Here is a 25,147-nt window from a genome sequence, read left to right on the forward strand (position 1 = left end):
GACCTCCGAAAAATGAATGCTCTGGAACTGCATTTGATTTTATGCTAAGGAATTAAAAGCAATACGCAAATAAAAAATTGCAAGTAGATGCTGGAAAAGTAAAGAGACGATATTGCTGAAAAGGGAAAATTTTTATATATTCCAAAAAATATTTACAAAGGCACGATAGAACGGCCTCGAAATAAACAAAAAAATATACATAGTGAAATATTGAAAAAGAACTAAGGCATCTTCGCCTGGTCTTCACACTTGTCGCCAGAACCATCAGAACCCTCGAAACCCTCGGAGCCCTTAGAGCCTTCGGGACCCTCAGATGCGTAGAGCTCCTTTGCCTCAGCCTCGAGTCTCTTGGATTCCTCAATCTCAACTGATAGGTCAAAACCTCGAGCATGGATCTCTTCGAGGGTCTATTTCTGGGATAGCCGTTTTATGTACTCAGTCTTTGTCTTTAAGCGGGTCTTAACTACCACTACATCAGCCTTATATTGGGCCAACATTTCCTCGACATCAGAAGAGGTTGCATCCAATTTGGACCTCAGTGCGACATATTATTGTCTGAGGGCATCTCGTTCCGTGACGGCCGAGCTCAATTGTGCCTGGAGATCATCATTTAGCCGAGACCACTTATCGGCTTTGTCCTTTGCTACCCGGAGTTGGTTCTCGGTTGGTACCATCTCTGCTTTTGTAGTTTCTTTCTTCAAAGCCAGCAGGTTCATCTTTCCCTTCCACGTCTCGGTCATGGCCTTGACCTCATCCATCTCACCCCGAAGTTGGTCGATCAAGTCTATTTTCTCTTGGACCTGTGAAGTTGTGTTGCTAATCACCACGACTAGCTGTTTGTTTTTAGCCTCAAAGATATTTACCCTTTCAACCAGGTCGGTTTGTTTCCGCTTCAGGGTCGAGGCCTCCTTCTAGGCTTTTTCCATCTTGGCCTGGAGAATCGGGAGGTCTTTGAGGGCCTCGTTCTGCTGCTCAGTAAGATCCTTGTACATGTCCTTCTTTCGGACCTACTCTTTGAGCTCGAACTCGAGCTGGTTGATCTCCAAGCGGGACCAGAGGAAGCTTTCATGATGAAGCACTGAAGTCTGAAAAAACAACAAAGTTAATAGAGCACATAATCTAAGTAAGATTCACAAAGGGGTATAAAGGGGTGATGCCTTACCCGGTTCAGCGCCTGTTCCACCTCGTTGAACAGGCTCGACGCCCACTTCGTTCATCTTTGTCTGGTCCTACTCGGTCACCATGCATCGAAGGTTAAAAATGACTCTTTTATTTCTAGATTACCCTTTCAAGTAAATAATAACCTCAAAATTTCTTCTAATTCCAACACGTCCAAACACAACCTTTTTTATATGCTCGGCAATCTTCATATCAATAATTATCTAAGAAAAGGCAATATTCTATATATAGAAAGAAATCTTGATAGAAAATATTTTGATTGGAGAATTATCCATTTTTCTCTTAGACAAAAAGAAGATATTGAGGCCTGGGTATCGATCTTAACCCAGGCCCACCGTAGAAGACAAGACTCGGGCATCCTCTAGAATTGTAAGAATGATAGTTCTCTTGCGCTCGGGGTCTACGCTCGGAGCAGGAAATTGCTTCACCAGTTTTGGGCTCGAATTTGGCTCACCCGCTCCCAATAGCACATCCTTTTTCAGGACCTCCAAGTGACCAAGCCCGGAAAACTCCTCCAGTGTGGCCATATCTATGTAGTTGAAGAACATGTTGAGGGCGTCATCTGGGCCCTGCACTATCACGCTTGACTTTGTTTTACTCGCTTGGGCCTCTTTGAGCATGGACTTAGTATAGGAGGGTGTATCCACTATGTTAATGACACCGGTTGCCTCCTTCGGGATAGGAGCGGCTTCCCCTGAGGCTGCAGGCTCTATCTCTCCCTCTGGTTCCCGAGTTAGAAGGGGATCAACCTCATGGTCCTCTTTCTCGTTCATCGCGTGCTCCCCCTTGTTAAGGGTCGATCCATGAGTAATAAAAAGGTTGTCGTCCTCGAGATCATCCCTAAGCCGGTAAAGGGAATCAGAGTCCGGTACTCTGGACTTGGTGCTCTTCTTGGTTTTTCAGACACGGATAGTCACTTTTTTCTTCTTTGCCTCAGCATCCGAAAAACCCAAGGATTTTATTTTCTTCTTCTCCTTCTCCTTTTGCGGTATCCCCAAGCTATCCCAAAGCGGAGGGTTCAGCAAGTGAGGACGGAGCCTCGTCCTCATCCAACGGCCTGAGTTTGGTGGTCTTAGGTAAACCTGTAAGAAAAAAAGAAGGCTTAGCAATGTGTAAGCTAAAAGTACGAAAGAAATATTCGGGAAAGAACCTCACCATGGGAACGGGCCTCCCATTTGCCCTTCGAGAGCTTGCGCCGTACGCGCTTAGAATATTGCATCTGCTTGTAGATCCCCTCAATCCACTCCTTGAAGTGGGAAACTGCTGGGCAATAGCTGCACAGCGACAAATATAAGCAATGAGAGAAAGAAAAAAAGGAAATGACAAATACTCGAGAAAGAAAATACTTACGGGATGCGTTCCACTTCTTACAGAATGGCAGAAACTCGGAAGGGATGAGGTCTTCGGTTTTCACCCAAACGAACCTCCCTGCTCGATCTCGGTCCTTATCGATGCTCGAGAATGGAGCCTTGCTTACTCAACATATGAGCTTGATCAGCCCCCTCGGAAGATTCGGGGACTGTGTAGGCGGAGTAGGTGGTCGAGGGTGAACCGAGGGGCTTCAGTATTGTTCACGAAATTTCGTAAGAGGATCACGATCCCTAAAAGGACGGATGGATTTGCCCATGACACACCTCGTACCTTTTGCAGAAGGTAAGGACTATGGGGTCCACAGGGCGAGCGTGAAGGGGTAAGTGTAAACACTTAAGTACCCCTCTACGTGAATAGTGATGTCGTCATCATGCCAGGGGACGACCACCTCCTTACCCTCCCAGTTACAGTCTACTCGGACTATGGGTAGTGTTTTCTCAGTAACGGAGTATATATATCTCCATGCTCCCTCGCCTCGGTCATATTGACTAGAGGCATTCTCGACGTTGAAGTCATTCCCGATAGAGCAGCCCCCAGGTAAGAAAATCTTCATGGAGTCTCTTGAGCCACCTAGGGAATGGCCACCTCGGCATTTGTGGCTGGTGGGAAGATGAAGGAGCAATTTGCTGAGGCACTGACTTGGAAGTTTCTTCCATCGTAATCTAGGAAATATGAAGGTTTGAAGAAAAATATGAAGATTTGAAGATGGTATGAAGGTCTATGTTGAAGATCCACAAAAATGTATGAGGATTGAAAGATGAAGATATGAAGGTTTAAGGAGAAATGTATGAAGATTTGGAGGAGCTAAAAGCAAATAGAGAGTTCGACAGTAAATTTTGGAATCAAAAAATGGAAGAAGTGAAAAAGGATCGGAGCTTTTATAGAGGAAGAACAATCAATGCGTGACATTTCGCATTCGAGGAAGATCAACCGGCGGCTGAAACATGTCCGTAATCAGAACGACACGACTGATGGGATGTTTTGATTGACCCGTCATCTTGATTGTAACGTACGAAGAAAGTAACCGGAGTTCATCTATCGCTTCCCATTATTTTGGTAAACCTACTATCCGGGAAACGAGGGGACCATCTGTATATGAGTAAAATTGGGGGTAATGTCTACCGCGATTTCCCGGTGAGAAAATGGAGGAAGGTCACAGATGTAGAAGATTGTAATCGAGGTTAGAGACCCTTCGTATCGAGATACAGCAAGAGTGAACAATGTGCTTGTCACCGGGTATGATAAAGTGATGCGTCCCGGACCAAGAATGAGTTCTAAGACTTCGGAAAATACAATAGACGGTTACACATGACGGATAGAGGACCGTGATATTAGCACTCAACCGGATATCACGGCGCGGATCTCGTTTGAGATTGATTATGGACCAGTAATTACTAGAGAAGGAAGATTTTTTACCTTTTATAGTCTATACTAGGGATGAAACTCTCCTACTATATAAAGGGAAAGTTTTTCTTTTGTAAGACACATTGTAACACGCAAATCAAAGCAATACAAGTTTATTTTCAACCTTTTAGCTACTGTTAAAGTTCTTACTCACTTATTTTGTTCTTCATTCATGACCGGGCTTGAACCGAGAGTCCAATCGAGGACGAGGTCACTATTCAATCTAAGTTCAGGTTTGGCCATAACATCACAATTGGTTTGATCGCTTATTTCGTCTTTAATTTATTTATCTAATATTCTTTACTATTTGTGTTGAATCAAACTAAGTTTCCTTAAAACCGCATATAAATTTAATTATTATCCGATTTCAAAGTAAACAAAACTGCCTTGTAATAGCAACGAGTTTGAAATCGACCCCTACCGCGTAGATTAATAGGAGTAACCAAAAGATGAATACATAAAGGAGACAGGAAACATTCCTAACCTCCTCAGAATATGGATAAGAGTTGGACATGTCCAGCTCTCTATAATAAGCTTGCAAAAATTGATGTAATGAGAGGTATTACACATTGGAGAATGTACGGTATGATATATAGTAACTTATATAGTCTATATTAATTTATTTGAAAGGAAGTGTAATCGCTATTGTTATTATTGTGGTTTTAGTTTTGAAAGTCATGTGAAGAGGACTTATGGTATCCGACAAGGTACTTTGTAGCATGGTAAAGATGGATATAATTAATTAAACATACACATGAATGTAATTATAACAGTTGCATATATCTGCTAACTCACTCTTTCCCCGGTCAATAATTGCACATTCCTCCCCTTTCAACATTTTCCAATCATCGCCGACCTCGAAGGAGCTGCCGTTTGCCAAACCCAAAAGGCATTTAATCACTTGGAGATGCCAATCAGTGTATTATACGTGAAAATGAGCGAAAACTTAGTATTAATGCACATCATTTTTAAGAGAAAATGAGCGAAAAATTAGTATTAATGCACATCATTTTTAAGAGAAAATGAGCGAAAACTTAGTATTAATGCATATAGCGTGAATGTGCCAAAGGCTACGTAGATCTATCGTTAGAGTTGATGAGGGTTAGTCCGGAATTTGCTATGGGAATAAATTTATATTTAAAATGTTTATTAACTACGTAATTATGATTAAGTGATGAAAAATTTTCTACTTGTAGTAACTAGTAAATCATCTTCACTTTGTATACACGCCTTAGCATTCCATGTTATTGGATTCAAAAAGCTATTCAATATTTTAGCTAAAATTGTCCTTTATCTTTAGGGTAGGTTTAATTGTGTCCTTTATCTATTACCTTGAGCACCTATTGTTCTTTAAGTTTGTTAAAGTTGAGCAGTTTTAGTCTACCCAAAAGAATTCAAACGGAGAGTCCTAATTTAAACGGAAGATGCATGAGTCTTTGTCGGCAGTGGTGAAAAAAGAGATTTCGACCGGACTGTTCTTCACTTCTTCTTCTTTGAAATCCCAATTCCATTTTTTCCCAATTTGTTTAAATGCATCAGAGCCACATCTTTCTTCTATTGCTGCTATATATACCATTTGCCTTTAGTAGCAACTTTAACTTTGCCTTGCCATTTTTCTTCTAAATTTTGATCGAAAGAGAATAGAAGAGGGACAGAGAAAAGGGAACTAAAAAAAATTATTTTTTCCCATCTCCAAATTAATGAGGAATGGTGGATGAGCTTTTGATCTTGAGTGAATTTTATCAAATCAAGCGACGAGGATATGGTGTATATATACTTTGGACTTGTTCCTACACGTAAACTACAATCTACACCTATTAACCCAATCTAACTTTGAAAGATCACCTAACTGGTGTTTGGAAATTGTTAAACAAAATGATGCTAAAAAGAACTCTTATGATTTACTACATCGGTTCTGCAGAATTTGAGTACTGAAAGTCTCTTTACCCAGTTGACTCAGTGAAACTACCGTTAGTTTTTAGGTTTGCATTTGGGTTTTCTGTTAAATGGACTAAACCTGCTTAACTTTAGCAAACTTAAAGGACAATAGGTGCTCAAGGTAATAGATAAAGGATAAAGTTAGACCTACCCCAAAAGATAAGGGATAATTTTGACTAAAAACTCACACATTGACACATGAGAAAATAAAAGTGTACGTCGAGACAAGTGTGATATGTTTATTAATTGATGTAAATATTGAGAGTCAGGGATCAAAATGTAATATTAGGAAGTTTGGGGTAGTTAGTTATGTAAAAGGAAAAATAGGTTGTTATATAGTACAGTAAATCTAGAAATCAGATTAACCTGTACATAACCGACCTTCTTCCTAGCTGAAGCTCAATCTTTCTCTCTCTAGATTCTTCCAATTCAATTAATGAAAATTGTTCTTGCATGTGATATGTAGTGTTGAATCTAGCTCAAATTAGCATGGTATCAGAGCAGCGATTCTAAAATTAGGACTCTGACGTGACTTCCGGCGACCACTGAACTGAGACCTGACGAAATTGGTTGTTTAAGACTAAATCGTGATGGAACAAAATGAGGTTTCTTAACTCGAACACAATCATCCGTTGTTTCTTCGAGCGAAATATGCACCAGGACTAGTTCTAGTCCCAATCAAACTCACAGGGCCGGAGAATTATGCCTTGTGGAGTAGGGCGGTGAAGCTAGCTCTTATGGAAAAAAGTAAGCTTGGATTCGTTGACGGAACCTGTGTAAAAACTATGTTCAGAGGGGAACTAGCAGAACAATGGGAGAAATGCAACGCGATTGTACTCTCATGGATTGGTAGCACTATTGCAGATGAATTGATACCCAGCATCATATTTGTGTCTGGTGCAAGGAAAGTGTGGGGCGATTTTAAAGAAAGGTTTGATAGATGCAGTTTGACTAGAATATATCATCTATGGACAGAATTGCTAGCTTGAAACAAGGTACAGATTCTATGACTACTTACTACTCAAAGATGAATGATCTATGGAGTGAACTAGATGTGTTAGTTCCTTTGTCTTCATGTGATTGTGAGGAAGCTAGGCCGTCCATAGAACATCTAGCTAATCAGAGGTTATTATAATTTTTAATGGGATTGAATGAAAGCTATAGTAATATGAGAAGTAATGTGCTGCTAAGAAGACCTGTAGTAACTGTAAATAAAGCATATGTTATAGTAACACAAGAAGAAAGTCAAAGATCTTTGGGTGTTGGTGATGCAAATAGAGATCCTCTAACTATGTTAACAGGAAGAACTCAAGGCTTCAAACCTAAGAAATCATGGCTCATCTGCAATCACTGTGGGTACAAAAGACACCTAAAGGAAAATTATTACAAAATTGTTGGATATCCCGTTGATTTCAAAAGCAAAAAGAAACCAGCAGGAGCAGGAGGAAGAACTTATGCCAACAATGCTACTGTGGAAGAAGCCAACAGTAGTGGAAACCTTCAACAAGGACAAGGACACTTCCTAACAGAAGAACAATACAAACAATTAGTAGGATTGTTGAACAAGCCATCTGGTGGTGAGAGTTCTATCAATATGGAAGGTATTGTTGCTTTATTATCCAGTGCTTCTCTAAGAGAGTGGATAGTAGATTCTGGAGCAACACATTACATTACTTGCAATAAGGAAGTTCTAAACAATACAAAAGGATTAGACTCAAACGAAGGAAGTGGAGTGCAATTACCAACAGGAAGTAGAGCAGTGATAATACACACAGGGGATGCAGTGATTCTAGGGGATCAGTGCATCAGAGATGTCCTATATGTGCCAGACTTTAAGTTTAATCTATTATATGTAGCAAAGCTAATAGAGGAACTTAAATGCTTTGTTGGCTTTTATCCTGACTTATGTTTATTACAGGAGCTCTACAATGGCAAGGTATTGGGGATTGGAAAGAAGTCTGGAGGTCTGTATATACTAAAGGAAAGAGGTGCAGTAGCAGCAGCTGGATCAGTATCAAAAGAACACACACAGAGTGCACTTTGGCATTTCAGGCTAGGTCATGCTTCATTGAAGGTTGTGCAACACATTTCATCCCTACAAGGCAGAATAAATACTAGACAATTAAAATCTTGCTCTATATGTCCTTTAGCTAAACAATGTAGATTACCATTTCCTGTTAGCAATTCTAAATACTCAGCTATTTTTGAACTTGTTCATCTAGACATTTGGGGACCCTATAAGGTACCCACTTATGATAGGAAAAGGTACTTTGCTACAATTGTTGATAATTTTAGCAGATACACTTGAGCTTGTTTGATTCAGTCAAAATGTGAAGTTTATGTTGTGTTGAAGAATTTTCTATCTTTAATTCAGAATCAGTTTGGTGTGTGTGTTAAGATTGTGAGATCTGATAATGGGACTGAGTTCTTCAATGCACAGTGTAATGAATTACTGTCATCTCTTGGTATTTTACACCAAAGTAGTTGTCCTTACACACTCCAATAAAATAGGATGGTTGAAAGGAAGCATAGACACATCTTGGAAGTAGCCAGGGCACTGAAGTTTCAGAGTGGGATACCTATCAAATTTTGGGGTGTTTGCATGAAGACTGATGTATATTTGATCAACAGAGTACCTTCTTCAGCATTAAGAGGAAAAACACCTTTTGAATTGCTGTATGGGAAGGTTAGCAGGATTAATCATCTAATAAGGGTATTTGGCTTCTTATGTTATGCAAGCAATCTGCCTAAGGGAGACAAGTTTGCACCTAGAGCAAGGAAGGCAATTTTCACAAGATATGCTGAAACTCAGAAAGGATACAGGTTATATGATATGGAGACACAGTCCTTTTTTGTTAGCAGAGGTGTTCAGTTTAGAGAAGACTGTTTCCCTTTTAAAATGGGAAATGTTGAACAAGGTGAAGGTGGCTCATTCCTTCAGCAGTCAACTCAATTCCTAGTGCCTGATCCCTATGACAATACCAATACTCATGAGCAGCTCACATTTCCTGCATATGCTTCTCTGCCTGAAGACAATATTGAGACTAACATTGGGAATGCTCCACTACAGGACAATCATGTCCCAGCTATTGTTGAATCAATTGATGCAGCCGATGAGCAGCCTAAGCCAGTAATCACTGAAGCCAATGAATAGCCTGCATCAACAGTTATACTACAAGATGTTCCACAATGTACTACCAGCAAACCTCAGAGCAAAACAAGGCCTCCCATCTGGATGAAGGATTATGTGAATCCTATAAAAGGATCATCAGGTCACAGGTATCCTATATCCAACCATGTTGATTATTCATATTTGTCTAACTCATATCAGGCTTATTTGCAAGCCTTCTCAGTTCTCACTGAACCTAGAAGCTTCAAGGAAGCTGCAGTTGATAAGAATTGGATTGAAGCAATGAAGCAAGAGGTTAAAGCTCTTGAGGACAATCAAACTTGGGAGGCGGTGCCCTTACCACCAGGAAAGCAAATAGTGGGGTCAAAATGGGTGTAAAGTACAAGGCAGATGGAGAGGTTGATAGATTCAAAGCAAGGTTAGTAGCCAAGGGCTATACTCAACAAGAAGGCCTTGACTACCATGAAACTTTTTCACATGTGGCTAAAATGGTCACAGTTAGGACAGTCATTGCAGTTGCAGCATCAAAAGACTGGCCATTATTTCAGATGGATGTTAATAATATTTTTCTCCAAGGTGACCTAGAAGAAGAAGATGTTTACATGGAAATGCCTTAGGGTTTCCAGCAACAGGGGGAGTACATGGTATGCAGGTTGCTGAAATCCCTGTATAGCCTTAAACAGGCTTCTAGATAGTGGAATATAAAGCTAACCACTACCCTTGTGCAAGCTTGGTATATACAAAGTCCATATGATCATTCCCTTTTTACTAAAAAAAAAGGAGTTGATACTGTAGTGATCCTAGTGTATGTAGATGACTTACTAATCACAGGAAGTAATGTTGACTTGATACATGAGGCAAAGGATTCCTTGCATAGTAACTTCATGATGAAGGACCTGGGGGAATTGAGGTATTTTTTGGGCATGAGGTGATGAGGTCAAAGGAAGGAATAGTTCTCAACCAAAGAAAATATGCTTTGGAGTTAATCTCTGAAGTAGGACTTAGTGATTGTAAACCTGCTTCCATACCAATGGAACTCAATCACAAGCTAACAACTGTAGATTATGATAAGCATGTGGGAATCACTGAAGATGCAGAACTGGGAGATATAACAGCATATCAGAAACTAATAGGGAAGTTGTTGTACTTGACCATCACAAGACCAGACCTATGCTTTGTTGTACAGGTTTTGAGTCAATTTATGCAAAATCCAAAACAATCCCATTTGAATGCAGCAATGAGAATCATCAGATACATCAAAGGTTCACAAGGCCTTGGTATATTCTTGAAGAAGGGAGAAACTCATACTCTTACAGCTTATTATGACTCAGATTGGGCTGCTTGCCCCAATACTAGGAGATCAATCACAGGCTATGTTGTGAAGTTAGGAAACTCATTGTTATCTTGGAAGTCTAAGAAACAACAAACAGTCAGTAGAAGCTCAGCAGAAGCAGAATACAGGAGCATGGCAGCTGTAGTTGCAGAAATCATTTGGGTAACAGGATTATTAGAAGAATTGGGAGTGAAAGTACAGAAGCCAGTACATCTGCACTGTGATAGCAAAGCTGCGATACGAATAGCAGCAAATCATATCTTCCATGAGAGGACAAAACATATAGAGATCGATTGTCACTTTGTGAGATAAAGAACCAAGGTAGGACTGATCACTACGAACTACAATCCTTCCAAGCAACAACTAGCTGACTTGATGACAAAGGGATTAGGAACAGTACAATATCACCTACTACTCTCCAAGCTTGGAGTGTTTGATGTCTTTAACGCTCCAGCTTGAGGGGAAGTATTGAGAGTCAAGGATCAAAATATAATATTAGGAAGTTTGGGGTAGTTAATTATGTAAAAGGAAAAATAGGTTGTTATATAGTATAGTAAATCTGGAAATCAGATTAACCTGTACATAACCGACCTTCTTCCTAGCTGAAGTTCAATCTTTCTCTCTCTAGATTCTTCCAATTCAATCAATGAAAATTGTTCTTGCATGTGCTATGTAGTGTTTCAATTATTCAATCTAGCTTAAATTAACAGTAAATATTCTTATCACCTAGGTTTGAATTCATAACCAGTGACAACTATCTATGAGAACTCGCTTTCGCTAGCTCCCGTGAATTTCTTTAACCAAGCTACTGCTTTTGAGTCGCTGGCTCATTCTTCTAACATCAGCTGTCAGAAAGCTTTTTTTGGTTATTCTTCGCTCATACTTCAATTACGGTGTTGCACATGCGCTTACCTTAGGTAGAGATTCAATGTCTCTTGTTCCAGTTTCCCTGATTTACGCTACTGATGTTCTCTCTCTAGAATGTTGACACATCCATAGTATATTGATTTTAATATTCAGTTCCCAAGGTTCCTTTCTTTTGCATTATTTTTATCATATCTACATTTCTATGAGATAGATACCGTTGTCATTCTCTGCTAAAAATTACCCCCTCCGTTTCAATTTACGTGAACCTATTTGATTGGGCACATAGTTTAAGAAAAAATGAAGACTTTTGAAATTTGTGGTACTAAACAAGCCAAAAAGGGGCCTTGAGTATTTGTGTGGTTATAAAAACTTCTCATTAAGGGTAAAATTGTAAGTCTAAACTAAATTGTTACCAAATTTAGAAAGGAGTCATTCTTTTTGGAACGGACTAAAAAGGAAATAGGATCACATAAACTAGAATAGGGGGAGTATGAAATGCAACGGAACCAAACGCAAAACCTTTCAGATTTCATGTGGGCATATGCTTGAGCTCCCCGGCATAAATATTTTTAAACATACATGGTTTGAGTCAGTGCCAATGCGTAGAAGAAGCTAATAGGAGCATGAATGACAAGATTACCCTCAGGTTGACCATGAGAAGAACATGAAGGAGACATTAAATTAATATGCATGGCTAATAGTCAACAACCTACACCAGATAAGACCTTGCATTGACTCTCTGGTTTATGCATCTTCTTAGTTGAATTTGAAGAAAGAGACATTAAAAAGAATAGGCAATTCATATTGTATATGTTGCTTGATACCAAGGAATTAAAACACGCAACAATACTAATATAGTGTGATCTACATAAAAATAATTCCATGTATCTCGGATCATGTCACTCAGCCAGGCAATATGCTTAATACTTAACCAATTGCTGATCAGAGAGAAACGCCGACCACCCCAGAACATTATGATTAGGCGATGTACGTGAATAAATTTCTTTATTTTACAAATTAAACTTCTTCTAACAATATTTAGGTTTTTTCTTAAGTCAGAGGTTCGACTCAGGTTGAGGGGTAAGTGTCTACAGACCTCCGAAAGAAAGACGGTAAATGCGGATGCTTTATGCTATTCCATTTATGAAAGGCCAATACTCTGTTTAAGTTTACAAAGCTTACTATATTGATCCTTCCATGTGGAGTGTGTCCTTAAAAAAAATACAAAGCTTAAGTTTATTTTTATGGGTTTAACATTATACATTGATATACTGCTAACAATGTTTATGTTATCAAGTCATCTGAAAAATATCCATAGGTAACAATACATAATATTTGTGATTAATAACTAAAAAATAGGTAAAGCAGCTTATCACACCATATTAAAATATACTAATAATATAAACATTATTTATACTATTAATAGTGTATATAAATGAAATATTTTTTTTATTTGTCTATGTTAAGGTGTTCCTCAACAAGAGGATTGCACGTGCAGCCTATGTTCCTTTGTAGCTGCGGCGAAAGAGCAGTCGAGGCAATCACCTGTTATTACCTTCATCTCTAGGGGCATTTTCACGAACAAATATTCATAAAAACCCATCGAGAGTTTTGAGAATTTTCATTCTGCATCTCTCTCTTTTCTCTCTCTAAATCTCTTGAGTGTATAATGCACGAACCTATGAAAATGAAGAAAACAGCTATACTGTTGGTGCTGCTATGTGCCACCCTCCAAGTCGGTTCATCACTAATTGATGGTAATTAAAAATCTTTATCCTTTTAATTATCATCTATTTTTAGTGTGTGTTTCAAATTCTGCTCAATATGAACTACTGAACTTCTCATTTAGTATGAAATGATACTCAGCGCCTTGCCATGCATCTACATTTGACTTTTTTTGAATCCTACCTGAGCCCTTTTTAACTCTTAAAAAAGTTTTTATCGTGTTAATCCAAGAGTTTAGCTATAAGGTTAGCTTATTAATAATGAGATCTCGGAAGATACAAAGAGGTATCAGTTATATACTTAGATGACTCAACCATTCCATTAAGCTATTGGATGGTCATTTATAAAAAAGTGACAAATCTTTTTAAAAAGTGTACTTTTTTAGCTAGATGTATTAGTGTTTTGCCCTAATGCGAGAAAATACAGTTTTTTATCAAAGGTGAAGCCAACGACATAATATTTGATCTATATAAACAAAATTAATGTTACGAAAACTAAAATGTAAGTATTCAATTGTAGCGTACGTAGCTCCGTAGCAATGAGTTTTGGCTCATGGATATTTATGGCTAACTTTTAAATTATTTGCTAAGTTATTGTTTCATTTGGAAATTAAATCAAATGAAGGACAATAAATTAGCTTTCTCGTTGTTGGTACCATAAAATACCATAAGGTACACATGATCTATCGTTGTGAGCGATTTCTCAGCACCGAGTTCGCATATGTCATTAATTAAATGCTCCAGCCTTAAAAGATAATTAATTAATTAATATTAGCTTTAACTATAAGAATTTTCGTTTAAATTATTATTCATGTCTCCTAAATATCTTAATTAATTCTTTACTAATAAAAATGCAAGGGTCAGTTTTTATAAAATAAAAGTATAAATATTTGTTTGTTTCTATATTACATTAAATATTTTAAAACAAATTCAATTTCCAAAATGATTAATATTTGATAGCAGAGAGAGCAATCGTTAGACGATAGTTGGGCATTTTGCCAGGAACCGGAAAGCAAACCTGGATCTGATCTCCTCAAGTGGGGGCAATGCTTACGTTAGTGGTTAATTAAGCTAAAGGCTGTTTAAGAATAAATTCTTGTTGCAGTTCAATATATCCAACTACTACTATAATTTATCCGATTTACTTTATATGCATCAAGTATGAAGAAATTTTATATGATTAGTGAACTTTAACCTGTTATAGCTAATAAACAATCTTATTTTTCAGGTTACTGGATTTACTTTCTGCACACGATTATCTTTTAGGTGATATAATAGTATTAGATGTTAAAATCTAATTTATTTTCTTCTTGTGTTTTTTAATCAGGATTATTGCCAAACGGCAATTTTGAGCAAGGTCCAAAACCATCACAAATGAAGCACACAATAGTGATTAACCCTCACGCTATACCCCATTGGGAACTATCAGGTTATGTTGAGTACATTAAATCAGGCCAAATGCAAGGTGACATGTTACTTCCAGTGCCACAAGGTGATTTTGCAGTTAGACTTGGCGAAGATGCTTCCCTTAAAACCAAAGTTGTGAATGTCACAAAGGGAACATTCTATGCTCTATCTTTTGTCTTTGCTAGGACTTGTGCTCAAGAAGAAAGACTCAATGTGTCAGTAACACCTAGTAAAGAACCCAAAGACTGGGGAATGTTGCCATTGCAGACAATGTATAGTAGTGATGGTTGGGATACTTATTCTTGGGGTTTCTTCGCTGAGGCCAATGTGATTGAAATTGTGCTCCATAATCCTGCACGTGAGAAGGACCCTGCTTGTGGCCCCCTCATTGATTTCGTCGCGCTCAAGGCTTTGAAAACCCCCCACAGACCAAAAGGTACGATCTGTCTTTTAATTGAGATTTTTGTACATTAAATTACTTATAAGAATAAAGATACTTAATAGTCTTAAGCAATATTTGTTTAAATATACACTTTTTTATATTAGTTTTTTACGCGATCAAATGTAGAGAAGATATTTCAATTTGACCAAGATTAATCACCTGATTCATGATAGAAATTGTTGATACATTTGAAAATATTGACTTGTTTACTCTAGTACTTGGGTCCAAGAATTGGTAAGCGAATATAGAATGCATTCACCTTATGTAGTATATATATGTACTACTACATATTTTTAACCTTTTTGACACATATATAGTTCGAGTTAAACTAGCTAAATTATTCAGATCCGTTTGCGTAGACTATGAAGTGTAAAAAACACTAAAATCACACACTTACATGACTTATTTAAGTTATACAAACAGTATAAAAGAATTTACACTTTTCGTTGTAAAAAAGAATCACACGTAATCTAGCTTATCATATCGGTGCTTATTAAATAAAATTATCCATAATTACCTTTTAAATAACCGGATTATGTAAATATTTCTTGTGCCATTAGTAAACGGAAATTAAGCTCTAATTATTAAAGTATGTAACCATCTCATCTAAAAGTTTTAGCTGTTAGAGAGAGCACACTTTTATTTACTTAATTATGTCTTCAACACGTCCCCTCACGTGCGGGCTTGATTCTTTTCGATGAGCCAAGTACGTGAAAATTCTTTTGATATTTGGTGGCGGTGAGACTCGAACCCAGGACCTCTGCATGTCATGATACCATGTTGAAGTGTGTGATCATCTCATCTAAAAGTTTAAACTGTTAGAGAGAGCATACTTTTATTTACTTAATGATGTCTTCAACACTAATTACATAAATGTATACAGGCAATATGTTGAAGAATGGAAATTTTGAGGAGGGTCCATACATCTTCCCAAACACAAACTGGGGCATTCTAATTCCTCCCAACATAGAAGATGATCATTGTCCATTACCTGGATGGATAATCGAATCTCTCAAGGCCGTAAAATACGTTGATGCTGAACACTTCACCGTGCCAGAGGGCAAGCGCGCCGTCGAGTTAGTCGCCGGAAGAGAAAGTGCATTAGCACAACAAGTCATAACCAAAGCAGGAAAAATTTATGATCTGATTTTCACTGTTGGAGATGCTAACAATTCTTGTGAAGGGTCTATGCTAATTGAGGCATTTGCTGGAAAAGTTGCATTACAAGTTCGCTATATGTCCAAAGGCAAAGGTGGTTTCAAACGTGCAAAACTTAGGTTTACTGCAATTTCTCGACGCACAGGGGTTAGGTTCTTGAGCACAAATTATCATATGAAGAGTGATAATTCTGGCTCTTTGTGTGGTCCTGTGATTGATGATGTTAGGTTAGTCAGCGTTCGCAATCCACGCATTCCGTAGATCAATTAATTAATTAATGAGTTTATGTTCTATGCACTAACAATAGTGTATACAACTTAATTAATAAGGAAACAACTTACATTATGTTATGTTATCTTTTTATTTGGTTGCTTGGTTACATTGTTTTACAGAAATGAGCTATATTATATATTCAGTGTAAGCTTTACTATAGCACAGTTGTCGCTTTTATACGTTACACAAGAGGTTTAAGTTATTTAGTGTTACAGTGTTTCGTCTTACAACATGTACCTATCGAAATTTCAAGAATTAAATGAAATTATGTTTGTTTATCTCACTTTCTTTTCCCCCTTTGGTATATTATATCTTTTTATCATTATTTCTTCTATATATGTGGGACTCACATAACTAAACATTTATTCTGATACCATTGTAAGAACTTGAGCATATATCCTACAATGCTATACTGTTCATCAATACATGAGATGGCTCAATACTGATGCTCTATGAAAGAGTTTGAGCATAAAACCAGCTGAAACTAAAGGGGTAGTTTGGTACATGGGATAAGGATAATAATCACGGATTATAAAATTTGGAATTAATTTTATCTCATATTTGATTTGGGGTATTAGTTAATCCGTAATAATAGCTTGTTGGGTACGAGAAATAAGGGATAATGAATCCCGAAATTAAATTTGAGATGAGTTTATCCCATATTTGGTTGGGATAAAATCGCGGTATAACTAATCCTGGGATTAGTTATCCCCAGATTGTAGTGTTATTTTTATCACTATGAAAGGGTGGGATAATAATCCCAGGATAACCATTCCCGGAATAATTAATCCCGGAATAATATGTTTTCCAATCAAACGACCCCTTAAATGGTGAGATTAGTTATCCCATGTAGAAGGTAGGATAGCTAATCCAATGGGATATCCTTATATATCCTACTACCAAAAGACCCTTAAGATCTTCATAAATACCTTTGGAAACTCTTACAATATCTAATAGTATGAAATAAATGGAGCTCAACAACCTTGAACCTCTAGAAGTTTAAATTAATTTGGCTGCACCTTATAAAGTATGTTCTCTTTATCCCAAACAATCTTTATTGGTTCTTTATTCCCAGAATAAGTTGAAGCTAACATTTCCTTTCTCCTCCCTTCCGAGTGCCAAAGCAGAAATCTTCTTGGGGAGAAGTGTAGATGACAATTCAAAAAGTGAAGAACCTTCAAGTTGTAAGATCATCACGGTTGAGCTGACATAGGAATTCATTGGGTACAAATTGCATCGGTAAATACTTTTCCGTGCCCGGCATTTACATCAAACCAAGCAATTTACCTTACCAGTTAAATTTTTATTTTTATTTTATTTTTTGAGAAACAATGAAACTCCTCCAATCGAGAGCCTTTACCTAATATAGTACGTCTAATTATATGTTTGAATTATTTTAACCATTTCATCTAAATCCATTAAACTTTAGAGAGAAGATCTCATTTAGCTGCCATTAGTAGGGATAAAACTTGAAGTAAAGCTTCCATCCAAAACAGGCAAAAATCCTATCTCCTGGGTGACTTCCGAACAAAGGTGCCCATCAAAACTATTCACACTTCAATTCCAAATATTAAAGCTTTCATATAGACGATACTGTAAATAGTACAGCAGCTATTTATTCCCCCTCAAAAAGAATAGCTCCAATGACAGATCTATTGTCTAGATTCTGTCGTATAACACTTACAATTCAAATCACTGGGCAGTTTTTTATTATACCTTGTGCCCTGTACACTTACAGTACACAGACAGAAATGTTCTCAATTCACATTTGCGAGAAGTGAATAAGATCAGTTGACAACATCGAGGACCAATTTGCGAGATTTCAGGACAGACCATCTCAGGCGACGGTAGTAAGCTGCTTGGAGAAGTGCAAGTGACAAAACAAATATCCATTTGAAACCCATCTGTAGGAATTACAATACCCAAGTGGTCAGAAAATTCCTTTTTACGGCACATTTAACTGTCAATGAGGATCCAATATCAGATCAATATGTAAAAGGCAGAGGTTGAGCACATCAGTTCAGCATGCACAAGGCTGAGGTTGAGTATATAGAGACTTTAATGAAAGAACTTCAATACAAAAATGACTTCCAAAACCTCATACACCATTAAGAGACTAAAATAATGCAGGGGAAGGACTAAATGGAAGATTGCAACTTACCAGCTTTCTCTCTTCCATTTCTGGCTCAGCAGCCCATGACAAGAACGACACAACATCTTTTCCCATCTGCATAGTGAGATAAATATTACTTCCATCTCTCAAAAGAGGGTCAATAAATAAAGTAGAAAGAGAACAAGACATAGTACTTGTGCCTCAGTAGCCGGTGTACCATCTTCATACTCAACAGCACCATCATTAAGCATTTTAGGCATTGCTATAGCTCCACCAGGGAAGTAAGGGTTATAGTGAAGACCTTCCCTAATCTACAATCAGAGTTGAAAAGTATTATGGTTCTCAATTAAACGGGAGCACATTTGTATCTCTTCACAACTACATCTTCAGAATTGCAGAATTTTTGTTTTTGTTGCTTCCCCTATTCTAAACAAACAAAAGCTAGTCACAAACCAAAAGGAGTCTGAGAGACAGAAATTACCGAGACACCAGCAGGAGGGTCCCGATAGCCAGTTAGAAGAGCAAAAACATAGTTTTGACCATTATGTCGGGCCTGAAAGCAGAAAGAACAATCAAGCAATGCAGATATAATATAGCTGAAAGTAGAAGATCAAGACAGTACCTTAGTGATAAGACTTAGATCAGGAGGATAGGCTCCACCATTAGCAAACCTTGCAGCTGCTTCATTTGCATAAGGCTGTGGAAAACGATCACTCAACTTCCCAGGGCGGGTGAACATCTCACCCTCGTCATTAGGGCCATCAACCACCTCAATTTCTGCTGCCATGGCCTTAGTTTCTTCTTCAGTGTATGCCACACCGACAAGATCACGGTACGAAATTAGTGACATCGAGTGGCACGACGCACACACTTGCTGGTAAACCTGGTGACCTCGGCGTATCCTGTCAAGCAAATAAATGCATTGAAACTAAATGAGTGTTTCCATTTTAATTAAACACAGAACAAAAGATTGAAATGTTATTTTAAGGCCTCTAATAAGCTTTGCCATGTGGTGTGGCAGCATAGCATATACTTACGAAGCATGATCATAAGAACTGAGGATGCCTTCGTGAGGCCAAGGATAGCTGGGACACTCTAACCCATGTTCTGCTTCATCAGAATAAGCAACACTTGTGAAGCTAAGGAGCCCAGAGACTCCAGCACCAATGACTGCTAATGCTCTGAAAGACTTTAAGCCAGCAGATCCAAACCCATCCGAGTCATGCTTTGGAATAAACAACAGAAGGCATTTAGTTGGTTGTAATAATTTAAAGATCATTCAATGCTAATCTAAAGGATTCATCAGAACACACCAACAGCTGTAACGATTGGCAGAAGTAAAGAAACAAGTAGTATATGGCATAGATAATGCACGGTTGTGTACATCCTTTACAGATAAGAAATTGCTCATATCAAGAAGATACTCCTGCTATATATCTTAGTGATAAGAACTTCATTGGCAAATATGTGAACATAATACTATAAAAAGGCAATTATAAGGCATATTGCAAAATCTTAATGATTCTGAACCACTAGGATACATAACTATTTTTACTCTCTTTTAGAGGTTCAATTCTGATGGTTCTTCCAAGAAGCAATATTGCTCCTCAGGGGAAGGAAACCATCAGAGGGTCGGAAAAACTAACTTTGCATAGGTTACATTCTCATACATACACGAGTGAGTAGTTATATGAATGATACTCTTACTTTATATGTCAAGGAAATATGCAATCTCAAGAATCAGATTAAATTTCAAACACTGGGAACGATAAGTCTTCCGAGAGATCCACAAAACTGACTATGCAACTTTTGAAATGTAAGAGGGCACGCTTTTGGTGATCAACCACTCTGCATTTCTATTCTTTGCTTGTGAAACAAAGGATGTATCATGTATGGATTGTAAGACAAGTAGAACTAGTATCTGCCAGGGGGTAAATACAGTGCTGACTTGACATTTATTCTTGTGACAGAACCACCAAAAAGAAAACAAAGTTCAAGTTCTTTAGTTTCACTCGGGGACATGGAAACACGGTCAAGATGTAAAGTAGCTCTCTACCGTGTATCAAGATCCATTGCTTGCTCTAACTATAGGAATGCATTAAATATCCTGTAGCGTCAGTAGCATATGCCATTTGCTGATCTAGCCAAATATCAGGTTCGTTGAGGAACCTGGAAGGATTATCTTGGTGATTAATTCAACCTGGAATGGAAAGACGTGGATTGTGCTCTGCCTTCGTGAAGACTATGACACTAGAACGAAGCATATTTCACCTCTTATACATGCTTTATTCTAGATAGATAGTACATGGGAACTTTGACATTGTAGCTGCATTAGTGATTTGGGTCAAAGAGCTCCAAGTTTACCAGTTGATAAGGTTAGTCAAAGCTAAAAGGGTTACCTCGGGGTTGGTGGCTGCTGCCCAACTGCCAGTCTGCCACCATTACTATGACCAATAGCAGAACCTTGATAGCATCTAATGCTAAGTTGTTCCTATGTACACCCATCTAGAAAAAGGGATAATGACCTAGTAAGAGATAGAGGATAATCTCTCTTGAGTTTGGGTGAAGTGGAGATATAAAGCAATTTATCTTTTTAAGAGTTTGAATGCATTAGGTCTCTGCTTGTCCCATATGGCCTTTTCTATTTCACCAATCTCACACATATATATAATTTATAGGCAAAGTTAATTGATTGATATTGAATCTCCCATCCGTATCTATGCAAACAAATCCCAACTTTTTTCCCTAGTCAAAGGCACATCATCTAGGATTCAGATGAGGCATATACTTTATTCACTACTCCAACTAAAATTAAAGGCAAGGTGACGGTGTGCCTAGCTGTTTTGAGTCTTGCCAACGAGGTCAAGTCGAGAGCATAGAAATGATGACGCCCGAAACATAGAATTATCAATAGTTGCAACAGTTGATGTTTCAGAGGCTGATACAACAACAACCACCAATACGTTCAACCCAAAAAAGAAAAAGAAAACAGTGAAAAATAAAGATGAATGAGATATGGACTATTGACGTATGGTAAAAGCATAGCATGTTCATGCAGAAATACTCTGAACTCTAGACGTAGTTATATTATTTATATGTTATACTTCCTGGCAGGTCCCATATGTCATCTTTATTTTAGCTATGATCAGGATCCATTTATAGGCTAGGGTTCAGTAGCAATATTATCTTAAAATTAACAAGCTTTTTGGCATGGCATTTATACTTTATAGCTTCAGCTTAATCAAACGCTATTTTGATAACTGTTCTTCTTGTTGATCAGTAAGGAACTCTTTCTCTCTTCCACAAATTACAGTATGTGGTTTTATCCCTTCACTCTTATCATTAAAACCCATTATTTCAACTTTTAAGGGTTTACAGTCTTGGTGGTTCAATGTGGACATTGAATGTTCTTCTGAATAATGAATTTTTTATAATAAAGTGAAACTTTAGAGTTTTTGGCTAAAAACATCCTTCAATTATGGCTCAAATCTATGGTACATCCTTGTGTTACTAAAGTAAACAAAAAACATCCTTAACTAATCTAGAAGTTGCATTAACCATTCTTCCGTTTAGTTTTTGTCAATAACTAACGGTATCAACCAAAACACATGTCAAGCACGTGACTTTTCCCCAAAATTTCCCTGTTCTATCCATCCCTTTGTATTCAACCTTCAGCGAAGCAAGGCTTTGAAAAATTGAAGTTTTTGTTCATTCTAAACTCCAACTCTTTCACAGTTTTACGTCATTAAAACTGAAAGAGCTATTCTTTTAACACAATTTGCCGTAAGTTGTACTTACGCTTCATGAAAAAAAGTAAAATTAAAGTCAAGTCCATAATCTTTCTCTTTCTTTCTTGTTCCAACAATGTTTTAATTGGGTAATGTAGTTGACGAGTGGGATTAGTTTAGTTTTTTGTTCTCTACATCTTCTTCATCTTGAAAGAGATTATTGTCTTTACTAAGGAAATCTAGAAAATAACTATACAATAATTAAGATCTGCTAAGTTAGAGATGCCACTTACCTGTTTTGGTAAAATGCTTTATGCATGTTCTGTGTGAATTTCAGGTCACAGTATTCGGTGAACTAAATTTAGCATATTTTAGTTCGTTTATGTAGTAGACTTCAGGTTGTATGATTTGACTCAAAAGAACCTCCATCTTATCATAATCTCTGAATTGTAAACATACCCATAAAGTTTTGTTTCCATGATAAATCATCACCAACCTGTGGTGATTAAAAGCTCTGAGCATTACTTTTGACCAGGAGATTGAGAGGGAAGTCACGTGTTTTAATTTGGTTTAGAAGAATAACCTGCTTTATAATCTCTTCTTCGTATGACTTTGCTCTATATTATTTTATGAAGTTAAAAATGAAAGAAAGTTTAGTTTCTGAAGTCTTAGTTTTATGAAGGTGGAAGATGATCGGGCTGAGGGACACATTTGGGAGATTGAGGGTTGAAGTCACGTGTGTTGGTTTATGCTGTTAGTTTCTTGACGGAAACTAAACGGAAAGATGGTTGTTGCAACTTTTGGAATAGTTAAGGGATATTTTTTGTTCAATCTAGTAAGATAAGGATATACCTTAGGTTTAAGCCATAATTGAGGGATGTTTTTAGCCAAAAATTCTGAAACTTTATGTCACAAAAAAATCACATTGTGTTAAAAATGTTTGTGGCACTTCTATAAAGCATACAACTCTCTTTGTCCCTCGTGCTTAGGCCTCAAGAAGTCTTCGAATTATGGTGTACTTTGCGCAGGTAACTATTCACTCGGTTAAAGGAGAGACCAGCAACAAGTACAACTGAGGAAGTTAATCTAAGGCTCGTTTAACAATTAACACAAGCTAATTTGCAACTGAAGTTGGCTTTCCATGTTTCCGTTACGGAAGCTCTAATGAACAGCACTATTTAACTGACTATGACTAATTCCTCTATGCAAATTCAACTGAAATCTTTAATTGATCATCCTCTTACAATGAATGTCCAACCTTACATATTGCAGCATATGCAGAATCAAAAAGCACCAGCAGAAGGAAAAGAAAATTAATCTAAAGCATATTGCCCCATGACAGGTGAACATATGAACCTATAAGTTCTCTCTTCCTACCTAATCATATAGTTTTTGGTTCTCGACAACGTACAAGTATTAACATTTGAATCTCAACAAAGACATTTTAGCAAGTCTGGCACTGGTGCAGTCGCCCAATTCTAAAGACCAACATGGTGACAGATACATGCACCGAATCATTTTTACTGTTCCAATCAACCTGAAGCTATTTCTGTATCAAAAATGTGGAACGTGCCTTGCTACCATAAGACGCAGAGAGAAAAACGTTCTGAGAAATAGGGATACAGAATTTAGCACAGTCAATCAACTACATCTCCTTTATAAACTAGGTCAGCTATATGATTCCTCTACATCTATTCCACTCTATTCGCGACACTGATAACAATTTGACTTCAAAGAAAAATTCCCTAATAACTTATATTGCAATTTAATTTGCACCATCCCTTGGGAAGAATAAATAAATAAATAAATACCTTAGTAGTTGAGGTCTTAAGCACATCACTGGCATTCGAAAGCTTGGTTTCGTCTCTGTGGCGAGCTGCTCTCGTAATAAAACGATTAATTCTTCCGAATCCTGAATTTCCAAACGACAAAAAAACTTGACAGTTCCGGTGGAAATGATAAAGCAAAAATTGACAAGTATAAAATGTTTGCAAAATCTATGAATAGAGATGAGTTGATACCTGCGAGCCCTATCCCGATCTTCTTTCCCAAACCTGTGTAAAAAATATCATAAGATTAAGCTCATTTCTACTCAATCAATAAACTTTAATCCCAGACCAATTGAGATCTATATTGTTCATTTCGCTCTCGGACGCATTTTGTTGAACATCAATAAAATACAAATCGAGATAGGAAAGAGGACGTACTCATTATTCAAGGAGAGAGAGAGAGGCAACGCTGCGCAGATGAATAGTGGAGAGGAAAATGGTGTGGCGTTGGAATGACTGCACTTTGTTTAGGGAACGAGAAGATTTTTTTGCCTTCGTGTGTGGGAGGGAGAGGCGCGTGTGGCTCAGACCATCTGGAGAATTAAAACAGACAAAATTACATAACGATGCACTTGTTTACCTTCCATTATTTTAGCTCACTTACAAATTTACAACTGTGTAGCCAAATATTAATAAGCTTAAATCTGAATTATTTTTTTTTAGTTTTTTTATTCTCTATATCTTCAAGTGTGAAATATTTTCATTCTCCTTTTTCGTCAAGTTTCTACATACCTATTACAACTACGAAAATTCACAAACTGACGCGAGAAATCTAAAATCTAATCTTCTTTAATACTAATTTTGTTAGTTTTTGAATATTATTTTGTGAGAAATTTAGAGTGGGTATTGTTTAAACTTATTAAAATTATTCTAAGTAGACTGTATACAAAGTTTGAAGTCATTTAGTGGAGATTTGGAATAGTCTTAATCAAGAATTGCAAGTGAAAATCTTACAAAAAATTCGTATGAGACACTTATACACTTTTATACAATATTATACATTTTTATACAAAGAGATATATTATATATATAGTTGTATACAAGTGTATAAAAATGTATAAGCACAGTAGTGAAAATGTTAGTGATACACCATGTATATAGGAGTAGCAGTTGAAGAAGAAGAAGAAGAAGAAGAAGAAGAAGAAGAAGAAGAAGAAGAAGAAGAAGAAGAAGAAATGTGAGAAATCCACCAAATACCTGTAAATAATGTATTAGCCTTGTATAAAATAATGCATAAGAGGTGTTTATACA

At 37.2% G+C, this 25,147-nt stretch overlaps 4 protein-coding genes across 4 annotated transcripts; 3 read left to right on the top strand and 1 right to left on the bottom strand.

Moving 5' to 3' along the window:
• The first annotated feature begins 6,629 nt into the window (after positions 1–6,629).
• LOC138879112 (uncharacterized) lies at positions 6,630–7,027 on the top strand. Its single transcript, XM_070158691.1, has 2 exons — positions 6,630–6,823; positions 6,868–7,027. Exons 1-2 carry the CDS (start codon positions 6,630–6,632, stop codon positions 7,025–7,027), a joined length of 354 nt encoding a protein of 117 aa, XP_070014792.1.
• Positions 7,028–9,953: 2,926 nt separating this feature from the next.
• LOC138879113 (secreted RxLR effector protein 161-like) lies at positions 9,954–10,667 on the top strand. The gene has a single exon (XM_070158693.1). The coding sequence runs from the start codon at positions 9,954–9,956 to the stop codon at positions 10,665–10,667; it is 714 nt and encodes a 237-aa protein (XP_070014794.1).
• A 2,172-nt stretch (positions 10,668–12,839) lies between these two features.
• On the top strand, positions 12,840–16,509 carry LOC104215887 (BIIDXI-like protein At5g11420). The gene is made up of 3 exons (XM_009765824.2): positions 12,840–12,979; positions 14,274–14,789; positions 15,679–16,509. Exons 1-3 carry the CDS (start codon positions 12,892–12,894, stop codon positions 16,212–16,214), a joined length of 1,140 nt encoding a protein of 379 aa, XP_009764126.1. The 5' UTR covers positions 12,840–12,891; the 3' UTR covers positions 16,215–16,509.
• A 1,273-nt stretch (positions 16,510–17,782) lies between these two features.
• Positions 17,783–24,494, bottom strand: LOC104215880 (cytochrome c1-2, heme protein, mitochondrial-like). Its single transcript, XM_009765817.2, has 9 exons — positions 24,275–24,494; positions 24,089–24,121; positions 23,879–23,979; positions 19,377–19,564; positions 18,962–19,241; positions 18,821–18,892; positions 18,534–18,650; positions 18,388–18,453; positions 17,783–18,130 (listed from the first exon to the last, which is right to left on the bottom strand). Exons 1-9 carry the CDS (start codon positions 24,276–24,278, stop codon positions 18,014–18,016), a joined length of 978 nt encoding a protein of 325 aa, XP_009764119.1. The 5' UTR covers positions 24,279–24,494; the 3' UTR covers positions 17,783–18,013.
• Between the last annotated feature and the right edge of the window lie 653 nt (positions 24,495–25,147).

Source organism: Nicotiana sylvestris, chromosome 10, assembly GCF_000393655.2.
Source record: "Nicotiana sylvestris chromosome 10, ASM39365v2, whole genome shotgun sequence".
Lineage (NCBI taxonomy): Eukaryota > Viridiplantae > Streptophyta > Magnoliopsida > Solanales > Solanaceae > Nicotiana > Nicotiana sylvestris.